The sequence below is a fragment of the Semicossyphus pulcher genome, unplaced genomic scaffold, assembly GCF_022749685.1.
Source record: "Semicossyphus pulcher isolate SPU_LCO1_2020_fin unplaced genomic scaffold, fSemPul1.0.p SCAF_14, whole genome shotgun sequence".
NCBI classification, from domain to species: Eukaryota; Metazoa; Chordata; class Actinopteri; order Labriformes; family Labridae; genus Semicossyphus; species Semicossyphus pulcher.
In genome coordinates, this window is record NW_027211648.1 from 1,263,350 (window position 1) to 1,279,931 (window position 16,582).

A 16,582-nucleotide genomic window follows, 5' to 3' on the forward strand; every position below is an offset into this window, starting at 1 on the left:
AGGGCGGCTATAATTGACTTTGGTCGGGCGGCATTCGTTCCCTATTTGCCGATTCAGAGAGAGAGAGAGAGAGAGAGAGAGAGAGAGAGAGCGAGACGGAGGGAAAATAACTTGTTTGCATGTTAAGGCAGAGATGGTGAGATCACGTCACCTTCAATGTGACCTTGCTTTGTTTGTACGGCAGAGTAAATAACGACACAATGAGTGCACACACACACACACACACACACACACACACACACTGTTCAGATGACTGCAGGTCCTCAGAGAGCAGCTCAGTGTATCAGCATGTCCAATGGAAGAGCGCACACACACACACACACACACATACACACACAATCATACAGGGCTTTATAACTCCAGCAGACTGCACACTGTGCTGTGAACATAATACACACGGTCTCACATATGAATCCATACTGTCAGCTGATGTTCAATACTCACCAACACTCACATTCACAATCAATATTCAGGACGTTCTGTATATGGCTACATAATCAATACTGACTATGACCTATTGGCTAATCCTGAATTAGGTGCTTTTATTTTGAAATAGTTTGTGTTAATAAATGAAAGTTTTTGTTGTTTCCACTGACAGGCTCAGATTGTTATCCTAAGTGTGTGACAACATCACAGAACGGATCCCTGCAGAGTCAGACCTTCTTGTTACAGAGGACGATGCTGCTTTAGAGACCAGAATCAGCTGTTACACGGCTTTCAACGAAGCAGCCAGACTCCATTGAAAAAAATATGAATTCTACTTTGCAGAAAATGAGAGTTGTTGTCTAATGCTGCATCAATCTGCTGTTTTTTTTGTGTTAACGTGTTCCAAAAATATTGTTTCGAACTTACTCTTTAATGCGCCAACATCCCATTAAGACACACAAAGTCCACCATATAAGCAGCACTGTCCTGAAACTCCTGCGTTCTGTGAGGTAAAAAACTCTGTTTCTGTTAATGAAGTCTGGTAGCTTTGAAGAGAACAATGTCACTTCTGTTTCTGGTTAATAACAACCAATTTTTGCTTCTGTTTCCACAATAATTCAGCTTATGATTCTAATTAAATGGTTATTAAAACATGGGCCTTCACATACGTTGGGGTATAAATGACATGAAGGCAGTTTAAACTATAGATTGCTCCAGCCGGGAGCTGTAAAACCAGCTGTAATGGCTGCAACATTACAGACAGAAAACAGACAGAAATATACCTTTTGTTAAAGAGATGCTTTTTTGAAACTAAAGACAGCCACTACATCATTCTCCACAAAGGCACCAGACTCCATGAACAAAAACCTTTTATGATTTTTATTATTACGATCAGCCTCAATCAGTTGTTTGTGTTGTTGCTGGGCAAACAAACTAACTAATTGATCATGGCAGCCATGGAGCAGTAATTCATGTGTTCTGCGAGGTAAAATTAGTGTTTTGTTAATGGAGTCTGGTGGCTTTGAAGAGAGAGATGTAACGTCTGTGTGTGGTTAAAACAATCATCTTCCTCGGTAACAAAAAGGTCTATCTCTGTAGGGATCCTTTCTGAAACAGCTGTTAGGTCACACTTTTGAAAGACACCAGACTCCATTGACAAAAACACTAATTTTACCAGGTAGAACAGGGGAGTTTCTGGTCTGCCACAGTTTTGAGCAAGTGGTTTTTCTGTAGTAAAGTTAACACAAATATTGTGTTGATTTAAAACTAAGATTTGAGAGACCAATGTAACACAGACACACTAAATGATCAAGGCTGTGATAGACTACAAACTGCCATGTTCTGTGAGCTTAAATCAGTGTTTTTATGAATGGAGTCTGGTGTGTCTGCAGAGAGCGATGTAACGTCTGTCTGTGGTTTAAACAATCATCTTCCTCTGTAACAAAAAGGTCTATCTCTGTAGGGATCCTTTCTGTCATGTTGTCACACACTTAGAATAACAATCTGAGCCTGTCAGTGGAAACAACAAGAACTTTTAGTGGACGACCTTTGACCCATCAAGGATTATGTTGCAGCCAACACATCTGTTTGGACCTTTTAGTCATTTAAACCCTTGAATAAGTACAAATAGGTCCCAGGCTTTAAAATTACTCTTTAGAATCATGAGAGCTCCAACAATGGTGGCTGAGACCAGAGTCTGTCGGCTGCTACCTTCCTGTTCAGCCTTCCTCTACCCTTTCTCTGTCTCTCTCTGTCTCGCAGGTGAGGGAGGTTTACTTGTAAACCCTCTCCTCTTACTCCTCCATTAAATCACCCACTCTCTGATCGCCCACTAATGAAGGAGAGAGAGAGAGAAAGAGAGAGTGTGTGCTGGAGGCTCGCCCGAGGCTGCAGGAGAGAGCCCGATAGATTAAAGGAGCTCTATTCCCTTTTAAAGCCTCTCCACCTCACTTTTTTCTTTTCATTTTCTCCGTCAGCTCTCCTTCTCTTTTTCTCTTTCAGTCAATGTCACACCTTTGTCTTTCCCTCCTTTTCCCCTCCATCTTTCTCCCCTTACACCTGCTTTCTCAGGCTCTCTTTCTTTCTGTTTAATCCCCTAGATTTCCTCTTTGGTCTGGTCTGTCTTTCAGTTACATTTACCCCATTTAACCTCTGTGTGTGTGTGTGTGTGTGTGTGTGTAACATTAACATTGAGGTAATTTATAGCGGTGAAATCGCGTTGGGGAAACTGGATTTCCCTCGGGATCAATAAAGTATCTATCTAAACGTCCTGTCTGTCTGCATAGAGGTGCTGCTGTGTCGCCCTCTGCTGGTTCGCTGCAGAACAAAACAACTATTTTCTGAACAAAGTATTTGAGTCACAGAGGTCAATTAAATGTCCTCTATTCTTTCAGAATTTTATAACGTGATTTTAGCCAGCAGGGGGCGACTGCTCGGGTTTTAAAATTAGTCTGATTCTATAGAAGTCTATGAGAAAGTGCTCCTCCTCCTCTCCTGATTTATTCCCTCAGTAAACATGTTCCTAATGAGTTTATGGTCTCAGTCTCTAGTTTCAAGTCTTCTTCAACACAACATGATGTTCATTTAGTCACTGATGCTCCCATTTAGAGTCACAGAGGCCAGAAAGAGGGGAGGGGTTAGGGCGGGGCTACCTGTGATTGACAGGTCGTTACCACAGCGACCTGACAACTAGGGTAAAGATTTAAGGATTTTCTACGTTAACGGAGAACAAAAGTGAATTTACAACAACTTTAATTCATCTTTAAATTAAAGGTCAACAGGTGTGTGTGTGTGTGTGTGTGTGTGTGTGTGTGCGTGTGTGTGTGTGTGTGTGTGAGAGAGGTTGTCTGTGTTTCTCTCTCGTCCCGACAGACTTTTTGTGTGTGTTTTACGGCCGATCTGTGTGGATAGTTTTACAGGTGTGTGTGTGTGTGTGTGTGTGTGTGTTTTCTGCAGACAGATAAAAAATGCCTTTCAGTGTGTGTGTGTGTGTGTGTGTGTGTATGTGTGTGTGTGTGTGTTTCATTAAAGGCACTGTTAGTCCAGAGAGACGAGCTCTGCTAAAACGCCTGCAGGCTTAAATCCTCCGAGCTTTCTCTTCTGTGCTCTCTCTCTCTCTCTCTCTCTCTCTCTCTCTCTCTCTCCCTCGTCCTCTCCGTCTGTCTCTGTATTTTTAAATCTCCTTTTTTCTGTGTTTTCTAAAATCCTAAATATTACTTTTATTTGCTTCCTAAACATTTGCCTCATTCTCTTCTGAAACAAAGTAAAAACCAACAAACTCTTTTCCCTCGTGTGCTCCTTCAACGCCCCCGTCTTTCCCCGAAAAGAAGAGTGGAAAAACTCCTCTCTTCGTTCTTTTCTTTTTGTGAGAGGAAGAGTATATCCTCCTCTGACACGTCGTCTCATTTTACAATTGTACTGCTTTTATTGTGAAAATACTCTCTGTCCAAATCGGCTCTATTCTAAACAAAAATTTGTCGACTTATTTTTGGGCCCCGTCTGAAAACACACCGGTGGAGCTGTTAACCTTTGACTGCAGGTGTCTCCTAAAGGAAAGTAACCATGCCATTTGTTTCACAGTCCTTTGCTTTTACTGTGAAAAAAAGTACATCCTGTTTCCTCTCTTTTCTTCATCCATTTCTTTCCAAAAACAGCATCTTGTGAGCTCTCATACTTCCCCTTTTCTCCTTCCTGCTGCCTCTTTCTGTCAGTTTCTCCTAACATCTTCCTCTCTACCTCTCTCTCCATGAGAAAATGAGCATCCTCCGTTCTCTCTTTCCTGTATCTGCAAATCACTCGTTCCCATCTCTCGCCCCTTCTTTGAGAAAAGACGGATCTCCCCGCTCATCCCCTGTGCCGAGTGTTTCTCTGCTTTTCCCTCTTTCTCTGCCTACAAATCACTCTTTTCCCGTCCCCTCCCTTTCTCTGTGAAGAGACAAGTTCAGCCTCTGTCTCTTCCTCTTTCTCTCTCTCTGTTCTCGGAGTGGAAACGAGGACAGATTGACTTTGAGATCTGACCCGAGCTAAGACCGGCTGTCAGCAGGTAATGATAGAGACTTAGGGAGTGACGCCTTTTCACAGAGAGGGATCACGCCTCGTCCTCCACTTAAAAAGAAGCCTTTTAAAATTTAGATCCCTGTTGAGAGAACAGGCTATCCCTCTAAAATACACCTTGATCGATTCCCTAACTATCCGACTCCTGCAGCAGCGGGGGAACCGAGCAGACGTGAAAATAAATCCCACGGAAGAATCAGAGGCTGCGAGCTGCTGCTGTTCTGCAAAATCAGAGAAAGACAACTGCAGAAAGTCTTTTTCTCACCTTAAAGCTGAAGCAGACGGACAGCATGAAGAGTTTCCTTTGAAGAAACAGGATTGTTTGGTGTACTAAAGGCCTACATTCAGCCTGCTTCATACAGAACGCTAAGAAAATATTATTACAGCCTTTTTAAAATCACATAAACATTTATTCAGAAAATCTTTTGGGAGCTTTCCTGCAGATCAATCACAGGAAGAGGTTTATCATTTTAGTGAAGAGGACCCAAGATGTCCGACTTCCACATGGATCCTGTAAGGATAACTCTGGTACTTTTAAGCCAAAGACAATCAAAGGTCGTCCACTGAAAGTTCTTGTTGTTTCCACTGACAGGCTCAGATTGTTATTCTGAGTGTGTGACAACATGACAGAAAGGATCCCTACAGAGATAGACCTTTATTTTGAAAAGTGAGATGCTTATTTAACCAGAAACAGCTGTTGCATCAATCTCTTTAAAGCCACCAGACTCCATTGAAAAAAAGGTTAATTTTACCTGGAGTAGCTGGTTTACTGCTGCTTTGACCGTTTGCTATGTCTGTGTTTCTGCGTGTCTTTTGATTAAAAATGTTTCGTTCGGATCTAACACAATATTTGTGTAACACACAATAACACAAACAAACTAACCAATGGAAGCAGCAAAAGACCAGCAGCTCCTGTGTTCTGCAAGAGAAAATTACTGCTTTTTTCAATGGAGTCTGGTGGTTTCCAAGAAAGTCGTTTAACTGCTGTTTCATCGTCTTCCTCTGTAACAAAAAGGTCTATCTCTGTAGGGATCCTTTCTGTGATGTTGTCACACGCTTAGAATAACAATCTGAGCCTGTCAGTGGAAACAACAAGAACCTTTACTGGACGTGTATTTAGTGGCTGTAAAACAAAAGCCTTTAGAAAGTCAGGTGATGCAGCATATCGAGCCTAAAAGTGCACTCAGGTGGTGTTTTGTGGTTTAGTGGTTCAAACAAGCACAGGACTTCAACTCCCATTTCAAACAAAACATGTAATTTCTATCATCTTAACTGACATAAGTTACATAAAGTACACAGCAGGACTTACCTTCCTTCTTTCCCTGAAAGCTAACTAACAAGTCAGGAGACCAAACTGCACCGTTTACTCGTTTAAAGCACCAAACTTTTGTGGTTAGGTTTGGGAAAAGATCCGTTTGGGCTAAAATAAAACATCAACGTTGTTGTCTGGTTTGATACGGGACACGGACGGCATTCTCCGAGCTGAAAACATTTGTGGTAGAAAACCCTGAAGGCTGCTGGGAACATCATTCCTGACACCAACATGTGATCCGCTCGTGCTGACTGACACCGGAAGGCTTTCCTGTTGCCTGCACAGAATATACTTCCGGTAAGTTTAAATCCACAGTGACTGAGGCGTGAACAACACTCACTGTGTTGTGTGTTCGTTAACTTGAGACTGGATTGAAAAAACGTTTTATCTCAAGCTTTATAAGTCGATTAGAGAGAGTGGTAGATTTCATCTGACGCGCAAACATCCCACCTGTCAGTCTGAACTCATCCAGTGTGTGGCTAAAAACAAACTCATAAACATCTCAGTGGTAAAATAAATGATCTTCCAGGAGACACTGAATCCATACAAACCAAAGCTGCATGAAGAGGAAGCTTCTGAAACACACAAAGCTTCGGGCCAGTTTTCTGCCTGTACTTCATGTCCACACCAAACAGATTTCTCTCTGTGTAATTACTCATGAAAGCCTGAATACGTTTGCTAAAACAGTTGGGAATCATTAAACTCTGAAATCAGCTCCCACACAATCAGCAGCGAGTTCACGAAGCCACCAAATTAAAGCGCCCCACAGAGCGGCAGATTTCAGACCAATCTGAGCGCGCTCGGTTTGACGGGGGGGATGAAGGGAGAAAAGACACGCAGCACCGTAACCATCCTTTCCTGAAAGCCCCCCTTTCAGAGAGGAAATTAATTTTGAAAGAAGGAAGAATAAAACGAGCAGCCGGGGTGACTGAAGGTGCTGTATTAGACTACGCTCGACTAAAACCGAGTCATTTAAACCGCCGGCTGCCGGCTCGCCTCCCTGACCTCCGTCCTCACCGCAGACAGAGAGGAATAATCTCCCTCCACATTTCACTTCCTTTTTTTCATGTTTTACACATCCTAACCTCCCCCTCCTTGTTCCGTCTGACCCCGCCAGGCCGCCGTAAAGTCACTTCCTGATTGCCACTCTGGATGTGCAGATCTGGGGAACTTTTGGAGACGGTAATTGAAAAAGTTTCAGGGAGATTTTTTTTTTCGGGTGAGGTTTCTGACATCATTTAGTTTTGTCAGGTGTTACAGTAACTCGAGGAGATCTGCAGGCAGGTAAAACAAGCTGTTTGAGTCATGTCTGTTTAAATGTGACCGCGATTTAATTATGTTCTTTTTTTTAAATCCCTTTTAAAGAGGCAATTTCCTGTTAACTGTGTTTTCATGGCACTAAAGTCTCTTATTTTGAAATTCAGCAAAGATGTGCCAGTGTTTGGGTATTCAACTTTTGTCCTGTGCTTCCTAAAAGGTTCTTCCTAAGGCACCTCATTCATGTCTATAGATTTACCCTTCGATCTTTCTAATAACCTGTTTTTAAAGGTGTGTTCAGACGAAAAGAGAAGCTTTTTTTCTCTTGTGAAATCAGATTTAAAGTCAATGCAAAACACCAACAAACACTTCTAGGTGACAGAAATCCGTGTTATTCGATGACTGTTAAGATTCTGCTGACCAACCAAACTCCATTCAAAAAACGAGCATTTTAAGAGTTGTTTTCTTGTCGTCTTGCAGTCAGACCTGACAAAGCCTGAATTCAGCCTGTTTACAAACCTGCCTCCTGATGTAGTTCTCTCAGCATCCTTCAGCCTGTTTATTGTCATTAAATCTCAGTAACATCTGTTTGTTTTGGCTTCATAGCGCTGTAGTAAGACAGATCTCAGCCCACGTGTGATTTGTTAGATACAGTGAAACTGCCACTCAGCGGAGACAGATGGACAGGCACTCACAGCTGCTAATTTGAGCCTTTTGTAACATGAGATGGTGACCAGGAGGCCGTGAGAAGTCACATTTGTAATAAAAAAGAATATTTGTTCTGTGAAAATGCAGCCCAGAGGATGAGGGGACACCTTAGAGCAAAAGAAAACTCTCTTAACTTTAAAAAATGCTCTCATTGTTGGCTGTATCTGACTGTTACAGCTGCAGCAGACAGTGTTGGATAGAATCTGACTGTAGCTGTCTGAGGTTTGACTCCCATCAGGCCTTGTTGTCCTTGCATGTGTGGTTGTTATTGTTTGGCGTTCCGCCCAAGCGCCTTCACTGCCTCCGACACGCCGTGAAACGCTGTGCAGCTCTGAACGCCTCCTCAGCTTTTACCACCACAGTAAAGATCCGACTGCAGCAACAAACAGCACGCCGCAAATCATCCAGACAGCCACTAAACAGGGACACCAAACCTCTGCCTCCATGTGTGCGTGTGTGTCGGAGAGGCAGAGTGTATTATGCCTCCTGACAAGGGTAATAAGATTGCAGAGTTGCTGCTGAGAGGAAACTTTTCACAGATACAGGAGAGCAAAGATTCTCTAAGTGGCCTTTAACTTTCTGCAGCAATACTGTTCTTACATCGGATACACGGGCGCTTTAAAGGGTCGTTCGGGTGCTTTCAAAGTCCTGTGTTTACATATTTTGGGGTCTCACTGACTCCAACCAGCAGCAGTGAAACAGGCTGTAACGGCTGCAACATAATCCTTGATGGGTCAAAGGTCGTCCTCTAAAGGTCCTGATTGTTTCCACTGACAGGCTCAGATTGTTATTCTAAGTGTGTGACAACATTACAGAAAGGATCCCTACAGAGATAGACCTTTTTGTTACAGAGGAACAAGTAACTCACTCTTTTAAAAGCCACCAGACTCCATAGAAAAAAGCAGTAATTTTACAGAACACAGCAGTTGTTGGTCTACTGCAGCCTTGATTAGTATGTTTGTCTTATTGTGTGTTACACACATATTTTACTGCTTCTGAACTAAACATTTTAAAGGCCAAAGTCACATCATAACACCAACAAACTATCGGTCGAGGCAGCGGTTTGAACAGCAACTCTGAGGCAGAATTACTCTTTTATTCAGTGGAGTCTGGTGTGTGTGCAGAGAGCGATGTAACGTCTGTCTGTGGTTAAAAACAATCATCTTCCTCTGTAACAAAAAGGTCTATCTCTGTAGGGATCCTTTCTGTCATGTTGTCACACACTTAGAATAACAATCTGAGCCTGTCAGTGGAAACAACAAGAACTTTAATGGACGTGCTCTGAGTGTTGGCATTATGTAGTCAGAAAAATGTCCTGGGACATGTTTGGATATTTTTTAAATTGACTGATATTCAAAGTTGAACCCTTGATTAGATATCCAAATGACCTGTAATGATCAACAAGTTCACTTAATTGTCCAATCAGTGTGGAGTATGTCGTCAGGTGTTTACATTACTCACAGTCCAGGTGACTCTGTCTGATTCCCTCCACGTCTTCAGCATGAATGAACTGATAGCACCTCTTCCCCACGATGTCCACCGGTGTCAGGTCCATGTAGTCACTGATCCTGAAACACAGACGGCATAAATCTGAGTAAAGATAATATAAAGTAAGCAAAGGAGAATGTGAATTATGGTTAGAAAACAAGACGTGGAATATATATGTAACATGAAAATGAAAGCATGCAGGCTCTCTCAGGGACGGTGTGGAGAACATTTCATCATGAGCTTTACAGAAGTATGATTCAGCAACGTAAAGCTAAATATGTATATTTTACTTTGTAAGCTGTTTGTACTAATTACCTTTAACTCAGTCTGGGCTGCAGAATCCCTGTCACACCATCAGCAGCACAGTTTCATTTAATTAATCTGGTTCATCAGCATGTGATGTAACCAGCAGTCATCCTCAACAGCCTTCATCGTTTAGAAAGACTTATTTCAATTTGTTCAGCCGTCACTTTATCGCTTATGTTTGAAGTTTACACTAACAGAACTTTGAGTGCCGTGTAGATAGAGCTGCTGCAAGGTTAAAAAATAATGAAGCGCCAAAAGCTGCAGTTCCTCTGGTGTCCACTTGAGGCTGCCTCCAGCAGTGAGTCAGTCCCCATAGAGCCCCATGTTAAACTTTACAGCAGAAATAAACATGTTTACAGCCTGGTACAAAAAACAGTTTGAGTCTCTATAGCTCATTTCTCTCTTCATGACAACTGTACGGGGAGAATCTTTATACAGCTCACCTGTTTACATTATATTGAGGCTTTAAGTGATGCAGCATTAGGGGCGTGGCCTCTTTGAGTGACAGCTGGGAGCTGCTAGCTGTCTGCTAGGTGTCCCCTCAGCTAACTCAGTCACTGAACGTAACCTCTGGGCCGTGTTTGTGCTGTTGGAGCCTTTTGGAGATTTGTTCATGTAAATATCAGACAGATAATCTGTGTGCGCTTTATTGGACGAACAGACCGTCCAAGAAGACCATAAAGTTGCTCAAGCACTAATTAGTAGCTATCTGAGTCTGCGCTCACCATACCTGGCTCGTTAGCTTTTTCACTGTTTTTCATATATATTGATTTATTTGTGGCGGCTCGTGCTGGAAGTCAAGATTGTTGTTGGCTCGTCCCTGCAAAAGACCAAGGCTGTGTTCGAAATGAAATACTACACTAGCAGTACGTCCTGATGTGGCCTGAATGAAGTCTGTATGCAAACAAAAGCTAAATGTGCAGTACGCCAAAAATACCCGGATGTCGTACTGATTCAGAAAAAATCTCCAGTATGCATCAAACCAGTCTGCCTCGGAACGTCACAACGGCAGTTGAAATGACGGACAGCAGCAGAAGAGCAGGAGGGGGCGCTGTAGCTAAAGGAGCAGCTTTTTGCTATTGGCCGGCTGTTGTTTACTTTTGCTTTCCACAACCGGAAACTCACGCCTGCCGTAGCATACAGCTAAATACATTTAAACAGCTCCGTACTCGCTCCTCTCCTGCTCCGACCTCTTTCCCAAATATGGTCACTTCTTTCTTGTCAAAACAAAGATGGAGGCCACAAAGTAGCTCAGTTGGCTCAGTCTGTAGGATGCTTGTTTATAAAGGAAGTTCTGTAAGATGTTTGCTGACAGGTCTGTGAACATTATGTACATTTCTTTGTAACGGATCATTTCACGTGTCCATATTTGCACCGCTCTGTGAAACTCGATGTATAAAACTCAGGGACAATTTTCTCTGTATAGTTCTGGGACTCGACTATCAGAAAGATTCAGGAGAGAAGAAGAAAAAGAAGCTAATAAGCCGACAACAGAGAGAGGAGCTGCTCTGTCTATTGTACAGGTAACACACATCAGCTTTTAAAAGGTTTAATTTGGACAAATTTGCCACAGGATAGACAGAACAATTTCCCCGGTATCATTCTGATAGAGGACGGGTGGGGGGGAGACTAATGTCTGGCAGGCAGATAACAGCACATTCTGTTCTTTAGAGAGAAAAAAATCCTCCCATTTTCTCATTCTTTTAGAAACTCATCCTCAAAATGGGGCTGTAATGGGAGCGACGCTTGTCTGTTCGCCACAGAGACGCTTTCTGTCGCTCCGCATTCAATATCATCATCTGCCTCGCATTGTGTCCCTTTTTCCACCCACAAAAAAAGCAATCTGTCTACTATCATTTTCCCTCCTCTCTTTTTATAATAAAACATGAAGGGCTTATTTATTTTTTTATTTTTGTGGCCTGATATGAATCTCCCCCGGTCGGCCGGTTAACTCCTGAGCAGGATCCTGATGACTATCTGCTTTATCTGGACAGAGGGAAGGAGCCGGATCCATCAGCAACACATTTCAGTGTTAAACCAGGGAGGATTGGGTCAGACTTCCTCATGAATAAGAAGCTCCGACAAAGGAGACAACTTTTTCCTCCATGAACAGAAGGTTTGAACCATGAATGCAGAAACAGAGTGAAACACTGACGCTTAAAACTTTTAGTCACACACTTTGGGGTCTAATTCACCAACAGAAACAAAAAGTTTTGGAATGTCTCCAGTAGATATCTGAGACGTCTGGGAAAGTATAAAAGAGAGATCAGAAGATGCTCTGAAGGAGAAAAGATGCTGTATTAGAAATGGATGAACATAAGAGAAGTAACGGCAGCTGAGGTAGAGTGGAAAAGAGGAGGAAAAAAAGACAAAACGTGTGTCCAGTAGACGTGTTCATCCTGCAGCAGTGAAACAGGCTGTAATGGCTGCAACATAATCCTTGATGGGTCAAAGGTCGTCCATTAAAGTTCTTGTTGTTTCCACTGACAGGCTCAGATTGTTCTTCTAAGTGTGTGACAACATGACAGAAAGGATCCCTACAGAGATAGACCTTTTTGTTACAGAGGAAGATGATTGTTTTAACCACACACAGACGTTACATCGCTCTCTGCACACACACCAGACTCCATTCAGAAAAACACTGATTTTACCTGTGTAGAAAGTTGGAGTTGCTGGTCTCCTGCTTCCTCAGTTAGTTAGCTTGTTTGTGTTACTGTGTGACTTCTGTGTCTTAAATGTTTAGGTTTGATTCAAATAGAAGTTTTGAGACAAACAATAACACAAAAAACTAACTGATCGATGCAGCGCTAGACTGAGAGCTCCTGTGTTCTTTGAGGTAAAATGAGCGTTTTTTTCAATGGAGTCTGGTGGCTTTAAAAAGAGCGATGTAACGTCTGTCTCTGGTTAAAAAAATCATCTTTTGCTTTAATATAAACGTCTCTGCAGGGTTCCTTTCTGTAATGTTGTCAGGTTAAAAAACCTTTAGTTTTTGTCCCATATGATGACATTGCAGCCATTACAGCCTTTTTCGTGATGCAGGCAGAAGCAGTCTACTGGAGCAATGACAAAACATTTTGTTCCTATTATTAAATTTAACCCTAAAATATGTAAAATAGATCACAGGTTTACAAATACCAGCATGAACCTCATTTCCCCTCCTCTCTACCTGTTCTCGCAGTAGATGATCTTGAGGTCCATGTTGACTCGGGTGACGAACATTTGACAGTCGATGCGAACCTCGTTGATGGTTGGCGGCGGGAGGGCGTGGGCCACCACCACCATCCCCATGATCTGATTGGGCACCGAGCGGCTGTGCGTCAAAGCCATCCTGATCCGCAGACGCCCCGTGACGTGGATCACCTGACCGGGGAAGAGAAGGACAAGCAGAGCAGGGTTCAGAGCGGTTTCAGTTACACCTATTTTACCCAGCATGCTTTGGGAGTTTATATAATTAGATGGTTAAATGACCTGTTTGTAATTTGAGTATGTGATTGGTTTATCAAAATAAAAGCATCTTTAAAGTTAAGAAACGTTCATCAGTGTTTCTGCATCTGAATCAGCTTCTTCCAGCTTCACGTCTCTGCAACACAACAGCTTTAAAACAACCAACTGTAACGCTGTTATATGTGTGTGTGTGTGTGTGTGTGTGTGTGTGTGTGTGTTGCAGTAATGTGTGTGTCGCCGAGTGCAAATGTGTGTAGTAATATATGCATGCGTGTGGATGAATATTTATGGGCGTCTCTGTCTCCGCTGTGATTTGCATGTGATCTGAGTCTGCCAGGTGGAACATGGTATACAATACACACACACACACACACACGCACACACACACACACACACACACACACACACACACACAAATATATACAAACAAGCATGCAAGCACACACACACAAACACACACAGGCTAGACTGTAAGAGAGTAAAACATCAACCTACATTGATTGAAGACACTTTTATTTAGTTAAATAACAAAATAAAAGCACTTCCTGTTTATTTTTCTTAATTATATTTTAGTTTTAACAATGTAAGAACATTTTTTTCCCCTTTACATTTATATATTATTTCATTAATAATCTGCACATCCAATTAAAGAATTAAAGAATATTAAAAAAAAATGAGTCACTGAATTTGACGTTTTGTCTTTTACAATAAAGTTACAGCGGTTTGACTTTCAGCCGTTGAGCCGTCGAGTCATCGTCGAGGAGAATCGAGTGTATTAGTCTGGGATAAACCATGAGGGACCACACACACACACACACACACACACACACACACACACACTGCAGCACAGTGAATCCTCTTTAATCCCAGCTCTCGATGTGCAAGCGGAGAGACGGTCACAGAACTTAGCAGTCCTGATGTTACACCTATAGGACTGAGATACCCGTGTACACACACACACACACACACACACACACACACACACACACACAGAGACATTTCACAAATGACACAAAAAACTCAATATTTATTAAATATTTAAACACTTAAATAATTGATTTTGTTAAATCAGAAGTCCGCCATCTTTAATAAATACAGACAACAAACAGATTGATTTTGTCAAACTTTGGTTTGAGATTATTTCCACTGTTTTATACGCTTTTTAAAAAAATCATATTTTAGTCTTAAAGTCTGTTTTCTGACCTGTTTCCTGTTTTATTTTGAAGTTACAGACTCGACACTTCCTCCATGTTTACATGTTGATGACACCGTCTGATGACTCAGTTTGTTTGACATGACCAGTAAATAAGGTAAACAGAGACGAGCAAAGCTTCCTGTTTGTGCTACTTTACCTGTTAGCGTTCAGCGGTTATAACGTCCATGTCTACATTTCTATCAGCTCACAGTGACGTCACACTCTCGGCTGCTGATCACAGCTTTATTTTGCTTAGCATAATAACCTTCCCTGTCATGCTTTTAATGTGGAAGATGTACAGGAAGTGTTTAATTAACATAAATAAAATGTAGTCCTTTAAAATAAACCTTCAAAATAAAACTTTTAAGGTGACATTTGTCGTCTAGTTCTACTTTCGAGACGTGTTTTAATCAATTATCTTTAATTTCAAGAGTATTTGTTTAATTAAATATGCAACTAGTTTTATTTATAAACATTTATTACTGCACAGATTTATTTTGTTTTCTCTAAAAAATAAGTTTTCTCTAACTACAGACTAAAAGTCCAAATATAAGGACGATAACCTCCTGAAATACAAAAATATATTTAAATAAGAATAAAAACTACACACACCCTTAGGAACACACACTGTCATACACACACACACACACACACACACACACACAGACACACACACACACAGGTGGAGCACCTATTTGTCCACGGAGGATTACAGATTTCCATATGGATCACTTCATTCGATGACAGATAATAAGACCGTAAGCCGACCGCTGATTGTATATTCTACTGTCTTCAAGGAGACCACACACGCACGCGCACACTCACACGCACACGCACACGCACACACACACACACACACACACACGCACACACCTGTCTCTGCTGAATGTGAGGAGAATCAGCAGGTTGAGCATGTTAACACTGATCCTGTGTGTGTGTGCGTGTGTGTGTGTGTGTGTGTGTGCGTGTGCGTGTGTGTGCCTGTGTGTGTGTGTGTGTGTGTGAGGCTCAGGCTGGCTCTCTTTTTATTGACCTCCTTGTTTCAGAGCTCCTGTGAGGCTCTCTGTCTGCCTGGCTCCACGTGAACGCATCGTCAGCCGCCATGTTTGTCCACCTGACCTGCTGTGTGATCACATTTCATTTGTTCATACTTATGTTCATACTCCACAGGTCAGGCAGAGGGAAGAAGTCTCACATCAAGTATAACGCGCAAGAGGAGCAGACAGCGTAAAGGGGCGGGGCTTAGGAAATTCACTGAACCAGCTTAACTTATCTTCAAACAGTTTATGTTGTTGTTGCTTTTTATATTTAAATATTTTTATTCGCCATGTTTGCAGCTTCAGTTTCTACCGTCCTGGAAGCTACGACTGAAAGCTGCCGGTAAACTTTTAACTGCTGGTTCTGATTTCCAGTTTGAATTCAAGACTTGACTTGAGTTAAATTCGTCCTCTGGCCATGAAATCTAAAGAAAGCGATCTGCATGAATCGTGTTCTTATTTAGCTTTAACTCATCTGCTAACCTGGTAAGATTTGAACAAGGTGTTTCTCTGAGACGTGGTGAACACACAGGTTCAATAACTGCTCAATAACTTCTCTGTCTCATGCAGCGTGGACAGGAAACGGAGCAGATATAAGAATGCACTGACTGAAGGAGGTGAACTACAGGTGAGAAAGCGATCTTACTGTCACCTTGTATCCTGAGGACTTGATGTGCACGCCTCTCTTTGTGAGCGTCGACTTCATCCTGATGAAGAAGGACCGTTCCAGGGTGTTATCAGGAGCCAGGAGGCTGGGGCTGCTGGACTCCACTGAGGGAAAAACACGGGAAAACATGCAAACATGAAGACATCTGATTGGTTTTTCTCCCTGAATGTTTTCCTCATGAATAAAAAGATGAAAACAGACACAGAATATGAAGTTTTTACATCAAATCAACACATAAATTCCACATGAAGGCCTTCATAGAGACAGGAAGTGAGGCATTTTAATTTAATTGGTGTAAAACAAATAAATATATGTATTCTGTCAGCAGGACCAGTCGACCAATCACAGCCGCTGTCAAGCTGTCAATCATCTTGTGGCGATCAAACAGTGAAATGTCAAAACACATCAGGAGCCGAGCCGAGAGGAAAACAACACAAACAGGAAGTTTACGCACAAATCAAAAGAGGTCGTGACTGTCAAAATAAAAGTCTTAAAAACCCACATGACACAAAAATCGAGACAAAACAGAGTCTCAGCTTTCCAAGCGCAAAATCCCAAACAGGAAGTGCATTTTTCACCGCACCCTCCCACCTCCTCCCGCCCGGCGAGCAGCGTCTCCTGAAGGTGAGACGCTCCATTTATCAGCCAGAAATCAACTGCATATTCATAACTCCTCCATCCATCAGAGG

At 42.1% G+C, this 16,582-nt stretch overlaps 1 protein-coding gene across 2 annotated transcripts in view; it reads right to left on the reverse strand.

Annotated features, from left to right (window-relative positions):
• LOC138591839 (neuronal PAS domain-containing protein 3) overlaps nucleotides 1-16,582 on the reverse strand; it is a 278,972-nt gene that overhangs the window by 8,990 nt on the left and 253,400 nt on the right. For both annotated transcript variants that reach the window (XM_069662540.1, XM_069662539.1), the window contains exons 7-9: nucleotides 15,879-15,997; nucleotides 12,717-12,910; nucleotides 9,218-9,324 (exon numbers count right to left, since the gene is read on the reverse strand). In XM_069662540.1, the coding sequence (XP_069518641.1) occupies nucleotides 9,218-9,324; nucleotides 12,717-12,910; nucleotides 15,879-15,997 (420 nt within the window). The remainder of the gene's footprint in view (nucleotides 1-9,217; nucleotides 9,325-12,716; nucleotides 12,911-15,878; nucleotides 15,998-16,582) is intronic.